We start from the raw sequence: 15,514 nt of genomic DNA on the forward strand, positions 1-15,514 counted from the left end.
TGTTACGCTGACCATGTTGTACCTAACGGACATGGCTTATCGGAAGTGAAAGTCGAAATTACGTTAATATTTAAACAGTACCAAACAATACTTTACCTATCTACACTGTTCAAAGAATAAAGAGAACGGTCGCCTAATTAGGCAAGAGAATGATTGACATTCTACTTCAAGAAAATAAGTATTAGTAACTTCAACGGACAAACACAACCTGTACTTGGCCACATGCAATTGCAATGAACTCTGGCACCTGAATACAGTACATTCACGTTAAGGTTGGAGCAACCAGATCAGAACAAACTATTTGCATAAATATAACAGATAACAAAACACACTATTACCTTGAAGACTTGGTCAAACTGAATGGTCTCCAACATTACTATTAATATTCACTGTAGAATCATAAAATGGACATATGTTCAATATTACTTTTCAAACATTTTCTTACCTGACAAAAAATTATAAATGTACTTCACTGCAAAATTATAAACTGGTCATAGGTTAAGTACCTCTCAGCTAAATACCTTTTTATTTAGAATGAAAATTAAATGGAATTCACTAACAGATTACTTCTCAGTGTCTTTTGAATAAAGAAATTATTGTTTTCATAGAGAGTGGTCTTTCTATTAATCGTTATCTAGGATGAGCACAGTAGACAAACTGTTGATCCTGTTACACCATTAATATGCACTTTTAATACACAAGAGGAGTTCAGTATTGTACAGAATTTCACTTGAATAGGAAGAGTAATTGAAACTTGCTATAATTAAGTAACTTTGTACATTTGAACTACTTTCAGTGGAGGAGGGCCCATAATCTTGACCACTGTAGTAGAGCATACTAAACACACTTTCAATACACTAAAGAAACAAGTCGTTAACAAATATGAACATGTAACCTTCAACAGTATTAGTTTTCAACTCATACTGCAGTAGGAACTACTTGATGTGTTTATAAGACAATAGCTCACCTTTGGTTGATTTTCAACAGACTGCACTGTGATCGTTTACTAACTAAACTTTGTAAGCCTCCGTTTTGAGAACTTTCACGTTAGAAGTTGACAACAAAATTTTAATAAGCAGTCTTAATAAAAAATTATTTTCAGTAAGTATTATTCACTATATAACTCAGTTCTGCTAAAACACTGAGCTTTGATGTTATTTCAATAAGGACACTCTGTAATCACTTTAGCATGGGAGGGGCCCTATGTGGTTGTGTGACTAGGGATTTAAAAAAAAAAAGTCAAGGTAGGTATAAGAATTAGAGTATAAGTTACCTTATATTTGAATATAATAGAGGGAAACATTCCACATGGGAAAAATATATCTAAAAACAATGATGATGTAACTTACCAAACGAAAGCGTTGGTATGTTGATAGAGACACTAGCAAACACAGTCACACATACAAAATTCAAGCTTTTGCAACCCATGGTTGCTTCATCAGGAAAGAGGGAAGGAGAGGGAAAGACGAAAGGATGTGGGTTTTGAGGGAGAGGGTAAGGAGTCATTCCAATCCTGGGAGCGGAAAGACTTACCTTAGGGGGAAAAAGGGACAGGTATACAAATGTACGCACGCGCGCGCGCCGGCCAACACCCACACCCACACCCACACCCAGCCTTTACATATGTCTGCTTGGGCGTGTGTGTGTGTGTGTGTGTGTGTGTGTGTGTGTGTGTGCATGTGTGTGTGTGTGTGTGTGTGTGTGTGGCCGCGCGTGCGAATGTATACCTGTCCCTTTTTCCCCCTAAGGTTAAGTCGTTCCGCTCCCAGGATTGGAATGACTCCTTACCCTCTCCCTCAAAACCCACATCCTTTCATCTTTCCCTCTCCTTCCCTCTTTCCTGATGAAGCAACTGTGGGTTGCGAAAGCTTGAATTTTGTGTGTGTGTTTGTATTTGTTAGTGTCTCTATCAACATACCAACACTTTCGTTTGGTAAGTTACCTCATCTTTGTTTTTAGATATATTTACCTTATATTTTTGCACACTAAAACATCCAATGAGCTGATCCTTCACCATAAATTTCTACTATACCTTGGTTCCTTTTCAGTGATTGCGCAATGTGGTGGCGATTGCATATTGGTAGGTGGATTTGCAGGTAGAATTGCCGGACTCTGTCATTTCTTGGTGGCAATGATAGACATCAATTCCAGAATAGTTCCAGCTCTTTATCCATTCATCCGAGGCATTGGAAAGCAGCACAGAAAGCCTCGGCAGCAGCACAATATACAACTTTTACATGAGCAGTTGACAGTTTGGTAGCTTGTCCCCAACTGACTCTTTGTTCCACCTTTCCTACCTAGGCCAACCACAATTTGCGCGCGCTACACAGTTCCGTTCCCGAGGGGAACCACAACACCTTTCACATACAAAATAGCTAAGACCCCTAAGTGAAGGTCAGCAGTTTACATAACAGTAGTTGGTAGTTCTACACAAAATCATTTAAATAATGTTATTTAATTTTAAAGATATCCAAAGAGATTATATTAGGAATACAAAAGATCATTACAGAGAGTATACTTGATTGCAGTACCGAATTAATTGTTTACTAATTACAGAAGTTCAGTAATGGGGTGTTGAACAAAATAGAAAGTTAAATGAATCAACAAAAGGTATGTAATGTCTAAGCTATGATGTTACAATCTCCAGCTGAAAAGCAAGCACGACACACACACTCACACTCACACTCACACTCACACTCACACTCTCTCTCTCTCTCTCTCTCTCTCTCTCTCTCTCTCTAAGGGAAAAAAAATTTAAAAAATGCACCACTAAGGTGTTATTGAAATGCGACGGAAATAGGTAGAAGTGGGACACATGTACAGACGAACAGAAAAATTGGACGCTTCATTCAAGAGAAAGAGCTTCACAAAGTGAGTCAGTCACACGTTGGTCCACCTCTGGCCCTTATGCAAGCCACTGATTGATAGAGTTGTCGAAAGTCCTCCCGGGGGATAGCCTGCCGAATCGAGTCTGGCTGGTACATTAGATCGCCAAAATCCCGAGCTGTTTGGAGGACTCTGTCCGTAATGCTCAAAATATTCTCAATCGAGGAGAGATCCGGTGACCTTGCTGGCGAAGGTAGGGTTTGAGAAGCTCAGAGATGAGTAGTAGCAGCTCTCCGTGGTGCGAGTAGACGTCACCTTGCTGACATGTAAGCCCAGAATGGCTTTCCCTAAAGGAAAACTAAACAGGTTGAGGAATATCGTCAACATACCACTGTGCTGTAAGGGATGAGAACCAAAGGTTTCCTGTGTGAATTGAAATGGTACCTCAGACCTAGTTGTCGGGCCGTACGGCAGACGACAATCGGGTTGGCATCCCACTGCTGTCTGGGTGTCTCCATACAAGCCTTCGGTCTGGAATTTTATTGACTGGAGTAGAATGCCTTCAGTGATGAGTCCCACTTTGAAATGAGCCCCTGTGACCATTGAAGATGTGTCTGGAGATGCCCCGGCCAGTGGAGGGATACTAACCTGACTGTCGCCTGCCGTACGGCCCGACAGTCGGGAATGGTGGTCTAGGGTGCTATTTCATTTCATACCGGGACACCTTTGGTAGTCATCTGCAGCACCCTCAGAGCACATCAGAAAGTTGCTATATTCTGCGCCCCTTTTTATTGCCCCGCGTGGCCGGCCGCCCTGGGCTTATGTTTCAGCAAGATAGTGCCCACCCATACACAGCAAGAGTTTCTACTGCTCATCTCCGTGCTTGCCAAACCCTACCTCGGCCGGCCGTACCGTCGCACCTCTCCCCAGTTACATTTTTAGCATTACGGGCACAGTCCTCCAACCAACTCGGAATTTTGGTGCTCTAACGCACTGATTGGGACAGAGTTTGGCACGATATCTGTCAGGAGGACATACAATAACTCTGTCTCGATGCCAAGCTGAATGACTATTGGATGAGGGCCAGAGGTGGACGAGGACGTGACTCACTTGCTCAATTTGTGAAGCTCTTTCTCTTGAATAAATCATCCATTTTTTCTGAAATAGTGATAATTTATTTCTCTCTCTCTCTCTCTCTCTCTCTCTCTCTCTCTCTCTCTCTCTCTCTCTCTCTGTGTGTGTGTGTGTGTGTGTGTGTGTGTGTGTGTGTGTGTGTGTGTGTGTGTGTGTGTGTGTGTGTGAGGGGCAATCAATACAGGACCAACATGCTGTTATTCTTTTATTGGCTGCCAAAGGACAAACACTATTAGATGTTCATCGGAGAATGAAGAATGTGTATGGGGCAGCATATCTGTTGAAAACAACCATTGTTGATTGGTGCGCCAAGGGGGGGCTGTTGCTTCACGAAAACATACATCCTCATACCACAGTGGCACAACACAGGAGTAGGAGATATTTGAGTACCTACCCTATAGTCCTGATCTCTCCTTATGTGATTACCACATCTTTGGTCCCTTGTAAAAAGACCTCGAAGGTTCGACAATTCGTGTCATACAATGATGTACCACATCTTTGGTCCCTTGTAAAAAGGCCTCTAAGGTTCAACAATTCGTGTCATACAAGGATATGCAGTGGGCAGTTACAAGCCCTAACACAGCAGGACATCGTTTTTTTTTTTACTGTACTGCTATTTCCAACCTGGTGCATTTGTAGGATGGATTCACAGCAACTTTGCCTAAGTGATTCAAATGGACACACACACACACACACACACACACACACACACACACACACACACACAGAGAGAGAGAGAGAGAGAGAGAGAGAGAGAGAGAGAGAGAGAGAGAGAGAGAGAGAGAGAGAGTGGGGAGGGGGGCTATTTCAAAACCTTTGGATCAAGCATTTAGGGGCAAACAACTTTTGTTAGAGGTTCACAGGCACTTCCTGGTGATGTATGGGATGTTTTTTAATTGGTTATGCCCCTGAGAGATGGCAGGATGTGAGCACAGTGCTCTATATGTGTGTGTGCGCGCCTTGTGTGTTGCCTCTAATCCAGTCATATTCTCTGTCTGAAAGGCAGTAGACGCAGGAAAATTAAAGTTCCTGATTAACTTCTAAAATAAGTTTCTCTGCTTAGATATGTTCATTCTTGAACTTTCCTTATTGAAAATCACTGTATCAGTTATTGGGCTAGCTTGTTTGCAGCACATCTGGTCAGTATACCCTGCTAGTTCAGTGAATTTTTTTTGTCCCAAGGTTGGCAAATGCAACACACCAGTCACCAATGTGGCCACCACCTAGGTTCCACGTCAATGTGCAGTAACCGTTCACAGGCGGCAGATGGCAGCACTGCCAGTGGAGGAGTAAATAAAGCGTGTCAGAGAGATGTGGAAAACAGTGCAGTAGTTGTCGTTTTGCGGGAATCGAGCAATTTACCTGGCATCCGAAGGGGCACGATTATCGGCTTTCAGGCCTAAGGTGGGAGCATTTCAGAAACAGCTAATTTTGTAAACTGTTCACGTGGTGCTGCAGTTAAAGTATAGTGTGTGTGTGTGTGTGTGTGTGTGTGTGTGTGTGTGTGTGTGTGTGTGTGTGTGTGTGGCGAAAAGGTGCTTTGCAAACTGGTGCTGAGCCCCTGTCGCGCACCACTGCGGGGATGTGTACGGGCAAATAGACTTGCAACTTCTGAGCTGCTCATTGCCCAGATGAACCGAGGGACTTACCAATATTGTCTCCTCAGTGACTTCAGCAAATGTTGCTGCGTACGGACCTCTGCAGCAGGTGCCTATTTCGTGCACCGTTGCTGCCTACTGCTCACAGGTGACAAAGGCTAGACTTTGGATGCCGATACCACAGCTGCTCGTGCATTGAATGGCTAGATACGGCCTTTCCACGCGAATGACATTTTCGCTCCGATGGACAGGTGGCCACCGGCACATGTGGCGTGAAACGTCTGGAAACGACGACGTGCCGTGGTTGTCGGAAGGATCCGGACTGAATGGCGTTACTTGGGTGATCTTGTCATTCTGGAAGACTTGGGAAAATGTCCAACCGTACGTGCAGTTTGTGTTTCCTCAGCACAATGGCGTGTACCAGCAGGATGATGCAACTTGTCACACGCATAAAAGAAGTTTATATTTATCCAATCTTACGGAGGAAGCTCCTCCGTAAGCTTGGATAAATATAAACATCTTTTATGTGTGTGTTCCCCTCCCACCACTTGGTGAGTAGATTTTGGTAGGAGGAGCATTACTTGCAACAGGATGGGTTGCCACCTCACTTTCAGCTTGATATGAAGGAATTTCTCAGCTGTATGTTTCCTTTGAGATGAGATGGTTAGGGCAAAGATGGTAAGTAGTATCCAGCTCTTCATTGGAGTCAACCCCCTTAGGCTTTTATCTCTGGGGTGCTCTGAAGAACACAGTGCATGCTGCAAAACTTAGAGACTGGATGGTCAGACAGAGAAAATTGAGCAAGCCTGTGATGATATTCCTTTAGAAAATACAGCTGATATTTTTCTCCTTTCTAAGTCTCTTTTGACTGTGCATTGCCATGGTACTTGGTTATTCTAAGCATGTACCATCTTAAGTTACACCTTAATGTATTCAACACAAACTTTTCATTTCAGTGTGATCAGGAAAATTACGTACACCTTTTGTAGAGCCATGCAGTTTATCTTTTTCTGTCAAGGCCTTAAAATTATTTTAACCCCATGCTTCACCAGAATGTTTCCAGTGATATTATTAATCTTGTTTGTAAATCCTTGGTATGTATAGCAGCTGCTGTTCTTTATTGGTTATGGAAATCTTTCAGATGAACGATAGCTTGTAATTGATGATGATGATGCCTGTAGAAGACAATCAGATATACTGTGCCCTCCTAAATCCAAGACCAGTGTTTCGTCTCTGAAGATACGTCCCGCAGACAGTGACGAAATGTTGGCGAATAGTTTTGTGTGTTGACCGCTTCCTCCCTGACTAGAAGTTGACATCGGCCGCAAAAGCCTCGTTTGTATCTGAATGTGTTATGTAATTGACCCACAAATGGAGTTACAGAGTTCAGGTCGGTAACCTTGTGGTGATGTCTCCTGCCATCTTCGTACACAGAATGTCATTAAGTGTGTGATACGATAAAACTGTGAAACAGAGTTGCTGCTCAATACTTGCTTTCAGCAGGTGAAATATTTGTACTGTCGACAGGCACATACACGGTGTATCCTAATTAATGGCATAAACACGTGCAGTTGAAAGTACACGATGCTAGAAGAAAAAAGTCTTAGTAAGCAGTGCTCCAAAATGCATACCTTAATAGCTAGGAACAGTTCATCTTCAATACAGTGAAACAAGTTTCTTCTATTGCAAACTCATTCCTTTCCATATTTTGGGAGGAGGTGATCTGGACCAAAACAAGAAAAAAACATTCCAGTAACTGTGGGGTCTAAAGCACTTACCTTAAAAGCTATGAGCAATAGTTTATCTTCACTACTATGGAGCACGTCCTCTACTGAGCAAGTACTGTTTGCTCTTGAGGTTTGCACTATAAAACCCATTTTATACTGGACATTTTTTTCTTCTTTTGGTCCAAACTAGTCTTAAAATATGAAAAGTGAAGAGCTTGCAAAAGAAGGGATTTGTTTCACAGTATCGAAAATGAAGTACTGCTCGTAGCTGTTCATGTGTGCATTTGAGAGCCCACATTTACTGAGACATCTAGTCAAGTGTACTTTCAGCTGTTTGCATTCACATGATCAATTATGATGCACCATGTATAAAGGCACAGAATGTTGTTGTTGTTGTTGTTGTTGTTGTTGTTGTCTTCAGTCCTGAGACTGGTTTGATGCAGCTCTCCATGCTACCCTATCCTGTGCAAGCTTCTTCATCTCCCAGTACCTACTGCAGCCTACATCCTTCTGAATCTGCTTACTGTATTCATCTCTTGGTCTCCCTCTACGATTTTTACCCTCCACGCTGCCCTCCAATACTAAATTGGTGATCCCTTGATGCCTCAGAACATGTCCTACCAACCGATCCCTTCTTCTAGTCAAGTTGTGCCACAAACTTCTCTTCTCCCCAATTCTATTCCATACCTCCTCATTAGTTATGTGATCTACCCATCTGATCTTCAGCATTCTTCTGTAGCACCACATTTCGAAAGCTTCTGTTCTCTTCTTGTCCAAATTAGTTACCATCCACGTTTCACTTCCATACATGGCCACACTCCATACAAATACTTTCAGAAACTACTTCCTGACAGTTAAATCTATACTCGATGTTAACAAATTTCTCTTCTTCAGAAACGCTTTCCTTGCCGTTGCCAATCTACATTTTATATCCTCTCTACTTGCTCCCCAAATAGCAAAACTCCTTTACTACTTTGTGTCTCATTTCCTAATCTAATTCCCTCAGCATCACCGAGTTAAGTCGACTACATTCCTTTATCCTCGTTTTGCTTTTGTATATGTTCATCTTTTATCTTCCTTTCAAGACACTGTCCATTCTGTTCAACTGCTCTTCCAAGTCCTTTGCTGTCTCTGACAGAATTACGATGTCACCTGCAAACTTCAAAGTTTTTATTTCTTCTCCATGGATTTTAATACCTACTCCAAATTTTTCTTTTGTTTCCTTTACTGCTTGCTTGATATACAGATTGAACAACATCGGGGAGAGGCTACAACCCTGTCTCACTCCCTTCCCAACCACTGCTTCCCTTTCATGTCCCTCAAGTCTTATAACTGCCATCTGGTTTCTGTACAAATTGTAAATAGTTTTTTGCTCCCTGTATTTTACCCCTGCCACCTTCAGAATTTGAAAGAGAGTATTCCAGTCAACATTGTCAAAAGCTTTCTCTAAGTCTACAAATGCTAGAACCGTAGGTTTGCCTTTCCTTAATCTAGCTTCTAAGATAAGCTGTAGAGTCGGTATTGCCTCACGTGTTCCAATATTTCTACGGAATCCAAACTGAACTTCCCCGAGGTCGGCTGTACTGAAGGTACAGGACAGCCAAAATAAAATTGTCCCAGAAAATACAGTGCCTGACAAAAAAAAGTGGAGCACCCAAAGGGGAGGAGGTAATGAAATGAAATTTTACTGGTTAAGATGGGTGACAAATATGAATTAGATTTACAAAGATTTTGGCACTGGGATAGGGTTGCTGTCTGAGCTTGTCCCACACGTTCTGTTGGGGACGTTGAGCCCAAACAAAACAACACCTACTCGTGCAAAAACCTGTGTGCGTCCACAAAAGATAATGTTACGCCTCTGGTGGAACAGTGGCAGCGTCGTATAATACGAATTGCTTCCTCAAGAGGTATAAACATCACTTCTGACTTTTATTGTCAACTATTGAGACGTCCTGCAGACACGTCCGAGGACAACAACCGGGAAGACTGTTTGAAGTGATGGTACTCCAGGCTAATGCCCGCCTGCATTCTTCTAGACTGACAAAAAACAGTTTACAGCAGTTACGTTGGGAAATCATCCTCAGTGACCGTATTCACTTGGTCTTATGCCCGCAGGTTTTCAACTTTTCAGCTCTCTGTCAAACAGCTTTCGAGGAACTTCCTTTCTGGATGAAAATGTGCTCTGAGCGTGGCTTGACGAGTTCTTCGCCTCAAAACCACTCGATTTCTACGGTCATGGAACTGGCTAGTTACTGCAGCATTGGCAGACTGTTCTAAATAGTGAAGGGAAATATATTATTGATGACTAAAGTGTCTGTTACGTATATCCATTGTGTTTATGAAACTTACGGAAAAATGCTACGAAGTTATGCAACACCCCAATAGTTTCTTCAGATGAATTTTCCTTATGATACAATGAACTGTTCAGTTTCTGTTGCGTACGTGATGTTTCAATGTATGTTGCAGAGGAGCGGGTGAGATGATGACCCGGGCACCCGTAAAGGTGACTCTGAGTGAGGGTCCGTACCACGTTGCCCAGTTCCGCGACAGTGCCCGCGAGTTCGACCTCACCAAGGAGTCCGACTTGGCCGAGCTACGGAGGGAGGTAATCCTGCTTCAGAGCTTTCGTTTCCTGTCTACACATTACTGTTATCGTCAAGCAATTATGAGCTACTGACTTAACACCATTATGCCAAACTTATCTTTAAAACAAGATCACCAACAAATAAATTTTGAAAAAATTTAGATCCTTTTCTGTGTCGTTTAAAGATCTCATTCTCAGCTGTCCTGACGGTATTTGTCCTTTGGGAGATTCTTCTAGCACCGTGTTGATGTATCTATCTTAGTGAAAACATTCCTCGGCACATTTGAAATCACTGCATTCACAGTGGCCGTCAACAGAATGGAATGGAGCGGAAGAGAACGAAACGTAATGGGACGGGACGGAACAGAACAGTATCACCGTCAAGGTTTCTCGGGCAGTAAGTTTTGATGTTGATGGTGGGGAGATGGTATCACTTCGTGCTAAACATTGGATGTTAACCTATTTTCACCATGTTCAGTCATGTTACAGTAGTTCATTTAATGCCTTTGTATGTTCTTAGTCTTTATTATATTATTTTCATTTGTTTTTGCAACACATTGCAAATTTTCCATGACAGCTTTGATATTTTCTTCCATTGAGTGTTCCAACATAAGAGCTCAGATATCTGAAAGCAAAAATTGGTTTTGGTTTTGCAATAATGTTACAGAGAAAAAGTCTACACTGTGTGCAAATCAGAAAATAAAATTAAGTAATCTCTGTTTAACAGTTAAAAGTCAGGTAGGTTGAAGGAGAAAAATGGATGTTTTTTTAAAGTAATTGGAACTTAGTAGAAAAGAAAAAAAAAGATGGCTAAGCTGAACAGGTTTCATGTATTGTATTCCTGGCAGGGGGGAGTGGAGGGGGAGTGGTAAGTGAGTGCTTTGAAATGTTTGGACGACACTTCCCTTGTTTTCTTTCTTAGCAGTTTACCGCACAAACTTTATCAAGAGCATCCATTATGAAGTTTGCTTTGGCTATCAATAAATGTTAACATTGTTAGTTCCTACTATGTTCTGACTTTTTGTGGCGTCGACAGTGTATTACAGTCGGCCAGTGTGGCCGAGCGGTTCTAGGCGCTACAGTCTGCAACCGCGCCACCGCTATGGTCGCAGGTTCGAATCCTGCCTCGGGCATGGATGTGTGTGATGTCCTTAGATTAGTTAGGTTTAAGTAGCTCTAAGTTCTAAGGGACTGATGACCTCAGATGTTAAGTCCCATAGTGCTCATACCTATTCGAACTACTTTGAATAGTGTATTACAACCTCACTTTGACTATTCATCACTGGGCTAAGTGAACTGACATTGTGTTGACTTTCCTCTAGTGTGAACACTCCCAACATTTGATGGTGACGTCACCTGCCGTTCTGATCCATTCCATTAATATGTAGTGTAAAATGACATTTAATCCTTTTGGCTTTAGTTATTATTACTAAGCCATGTTTTTTAAGTATGTTATGTATTCTTTGTGTGTGTGTGTGTGTGTGTGTGTGTGTGTGTGTGTGTGTGTGTGTGTGTGTTCCTGTTCCTGTTCCTGTTCCTGTTCCTGTTCCTAAATGCACCACTCATAGAATCTTTCAAGATGCTAAATATGTTGTGGAATGTACTGTGCAAAATGAAGTACTACTTTTTCAAAACCATCCCATTGTCTCCCATCATGACGCATAAGCTTAAAATTTGGCTCATAAATGCATACAATCTTCCTGTGTAATGATGCAAAAGCTCAGTGATCTGAGACATCACACCCGAGCTCACCGACACTTCAAACGGCAAGGTGCCGATCGATGTGAAAAAAAGGCCAGAGCTCAGAAGTTGATGTGAGGTGTAATGTACAGGGTATTGTCAGAAACAGTCTCAAAAACTTGTAAGGGTGTTGCAGCGTAGGTTGTGCTGCAAAATAATTGAAAAGAAAAAATTTTTTTTTTGCTGTGCCGAGTTGTACTGTATATCATGGTAGTTAGCCAATCAGGTCTTTGTACACACAGGCATCTGTTGGACCATGAGTTAGCACATGTTCAAATGCTCATTACTAGTTAAAATGTGCCTTTTTCAGAAGTCAAAAATGTAAGCTCGGTGAGCAAAAGCTACATCCATTTGGGTTGAGAAACCAAGTGTACACAACCATTTGGTGACGCTGACTCTGGTAGGCTGTTTGAATTTGTGCACGATGATTTGATTGGTTACATTCAATGTTAAACTACTCAGAAATGCCATACTGTATAGAATTTATTTCTTAACAGTTATTTGTCAGCACAACCTACCATGCAACGCCCTTACAAGCTGCAATTTCCATGAAAATGCTATGAAATGAAGTGTCCATTTGGATGCACTTTAATAGCTTTCAGGTGTCTTGTCCACACCTCATATTATTTCCAAAATAATCTTAAGCATTTTTGACATTCCATCAAAGCCTATAAAATGCAACACCAAATTGGTCTCAAAAGATGTCAAAATATGCTCACCAAAAAAAGTTTTGCATTTCCTCAGTTCCAGAACCTGTACAGAAAACTGGAATAGAGATCAAGATAAACATCATTTCTGCCCTTTTTTATTGCTCATGAAAACAACACATTGCATGTTGCACCTACATACAGCAAGACCTTCAGAGGTGGTGGTCCAGATTGCTGTGCACACCGGTACCTCTAATACCCAGTAGCACATCCTCTTGCATTGATGCATGCCTGTGTTCGTCGTGGCGTACTATCAACAACTGTTGGTCCAGATTGTCCCACTCCTCAACAGCGATTTGGCGTAGCTCCCTCAAAGTGGTTTGTGGGTCAAGTTGTCCATAAAAGCCCTTTTCAATCTATCCCAAGCACGTTCAATAGGGTTCATGTCTGGAGAACATGCTTGCCAATCAAGTCTAGTTGTTATCCTGAAGGGAATCATTCACGAGATATGCATGATGGGGTCGCGGATTGCCGTATATGAAGACGAATGCCTCGTCAATATGGTTGCACTATCAGTTAGTTGGAGGATGGCATTATGTATCGTACAGCCTTTATGGCACTTTCCATGACCACCAGCGGCGTATGTTGGCCCTACGTAATGCCACCCCAAAATAGCAGGGAACCTCCATCTTGCTGCACTCGCTGGTCAGTGTGTTTAAGGCGTTCAGTCTGAGCCTCCAAACACGTCTCTGATAATTGTCTGGTTGAAGGCATATGCAACTCTCATCGGTGAAGAGAACGTGATGCCAATACTGAGCAATCCATTTGGCATGTTGTTGGGCCCATCTGAACTGTGCTGCACGGTGTCATGGTTGCAAAGGTGGACCTTGCCATGGATGTCGGGAGTGAAGTTGCACATCATGCAGCATATTGCACACAGTTTGAGTCGTAATACGACGTCCTGTGGCTGCACGAAAAGCATTATTCAACATGCTGGCATCTCTGTCAGGGTTCCTCTGAGCCATAATCCGTAGGTAGTGGTCATCCATTGCAGTAGTAGCCCTTGGGCAGCCTGAGGGAGGCATGTCATCAACAGTTCTTGTCTCCCTCTATCACCTACGTGTTCGAACAACATTGCTTTGGTTCACTCTGAGATGCATGGACACTTCCCTTGTTGAGAGCCCTTCCTGGCACAAAGTAACAACGCGGATGTGATTGAACTGTGGTACTGACCATCTAGGCACGGTTGAACTACAAACAACACTGGCTGTGTACCTCCTTTCTGGTGGAATGACTGGAACTGATCGGCTGTCGGACCCCCTTCCATCTAATAGGCGGTGCTAATGCATAGTTATTTACACCTTTGGGTGGGTTTAGTGAAATCTCTGAATAGTATCAACAGTCGATGTCTGTCTTCAGGAGTTCTGGGAACAGGGGTAATGCAAAACGTTTTTTGATGTGTGTATGTTAGATTTCATCATTTATTTTAGATATAATATAATGAGTAAAATATGCTTTCCTAGCTTACCAGCATTATGTCAGTCATAAAAACCATTCATAAGATACATTGTACCTTGTCAACATTCTCATTCACAAGACGAAGTGCAAAGTGCCAGCAAGGAAGAAATTGACAACTAAGTTAACTAAACCACTACGTGGCTCTGGATACATGGTACATGTTGCATTTTGAGAGTTGGCTTCCACCTCCACCAGCTAAAATATTTCAAAATTTGCCCAGAATGAAGTTTGTAACTGTCCCAGATTGTTGTTTGGAGAGGCACAACAGAGGATGTAGATGGATGGAATTTTAGAAAATGTAAATTGCATATCACAATTTGATAACCACTCACCACTGTTTGATTGATTAAAAATATTGGACTTTATTCTCTGAATGACTGGAGGCTCTGGTCGTATGATAAGGAAAAATGAAAATTGCAAATTAGTAATAAAATCATGCCAGTGACGGATTGGTGCCACAAGAAAAGCCGAAAATCAAAACTTGTAACAATAAATATAGCAGAGACATGTGATATGGTGAATTAATAAGGATGCAACATGTTGTTAACTCAGTCAGTTTGTATATTAGAAATCGTTAATAACTACAGTGTATGTTGCTTACATTCTGACGGCTGGAAGAGGAAAGACAAATGCAAACATTCATGCTTCTCATAGCTGCTCTCTGAAAAAAATTGAAGGCTATGCCTTCCTTAATTTACATAGATAATGCAAATATGAACAATGACTCTTTGATCACAAATCTGTACTCAAAATTTAAAATAGGAATATTGCAGTTTGTTTTTCACAACTATAGTTTCATCATTATATCAGTTTCATCAGTAATCACAATACAGTGTTTTACAAAAAGGTATCTTTTTTTTTTTTTGAATGGTTGAAAATAATACATTGGAAGAGGCTACTGAGTGGCAGTAAAGCACATGAAGCACATGAAGCAAATTGTCTGTTAACAGTTTTTGACAACTTACAGCATGCAACATACTAACATCAGTAAAAGTTCATAAATTGCTTTTTATAATCATTCCAAAAGCACAGAAATACCAGTTGAGGCACACAGCACTCACTCATGAAGAACAGATGGCACTCATGCATTGTTGTTTCCACCAATGGGAGCAAATGCATAATCGTCTTACAGGAAATTCAAACAATTTGAGGAGGCAGAGTCCTGGTGCCACATAAATCAGTTCCATCAACAGTACGGATTGCCTTATCTAATTAACTTCTGAACCTCCAAACATCATTTTAACTAGTACACAGTCCACTTAAAAACCAATGAAATATTACTGCTAATGGTACATTGGCAATTGTGCGACCTGACATAACATGATCCCTTTTATTTATATCACACATCACAGTTTTTTCTAGGATTTAAAGATAACTTCTACACAGAAGTATAACTGTACAATGAAAAACACACACACACACACACACACACACACACACACACACACACACAGAGAGAGAGAGAGAGAGAGAGAGAGAGAGAGAGAGAGAGAGATGGACAAGAAAATAATGAATATAGGTAGAAGATAAATTGATCTGTGTTATTTAATTGTGATCCCAATTGATGGTTCCAGTTGCAGGTAACTTATTTAATGGCTTACAGGTGCAACAAAAACTTCATTTTCTATATTTTATAGAATTATTGACCAATTTTGAAAATTTGAAATGCTGTCATAATTTACTTAATAAGAGATATAATCTTACATTAAAGGTTTAACATGATAAGAGAATTATTCCAAT

General features: G+C 41.4%; 1 protein-coding gene across 4 annotated transcripts in view; it reads left to right on the plus strand.

Annotated features, from left to right (window-relative positions):
- LOC126294968 (dynamin-like 120 kDa protein, mitochondrial) overlaps positions 1 to 15,514 on the plus strand; it is a 190,238-nt gene that overhangs the window by 98,766 nt on the left and 75,958 nt on the right. For all 4 annotated transcript variants that reach the window (XM_049987195.1, XM_049987196.1, XM_049987198.1 and 1 more), the window contains one exon: positions 9,752 to 9,890. In XM_049987195.1, coding sequence (XP_049843152.1) covers positions 9,752 to 9,890 — 139 coding nt within the window. The remainder of the gene's footprint in view (positions 1 to 9,751; positions 9,891 to 15,514) is intronic.

Source organism: Schistocerca gregaria, chromosome 11 (assembly GCF_023897955.1).
Source record: "Schistocerca gregaria isolate iqSchGreg1 chromosome 11, iqSchGreg1.2, whole genome shotgun sequence".
Taxonomy (NCBI): domain Eukaryota; kingdom Metazoa; phylum Arthropoda; class Insecta; order Orthoptera; family Acrididae; genus Schistocerca; species Schistocerca gregaria.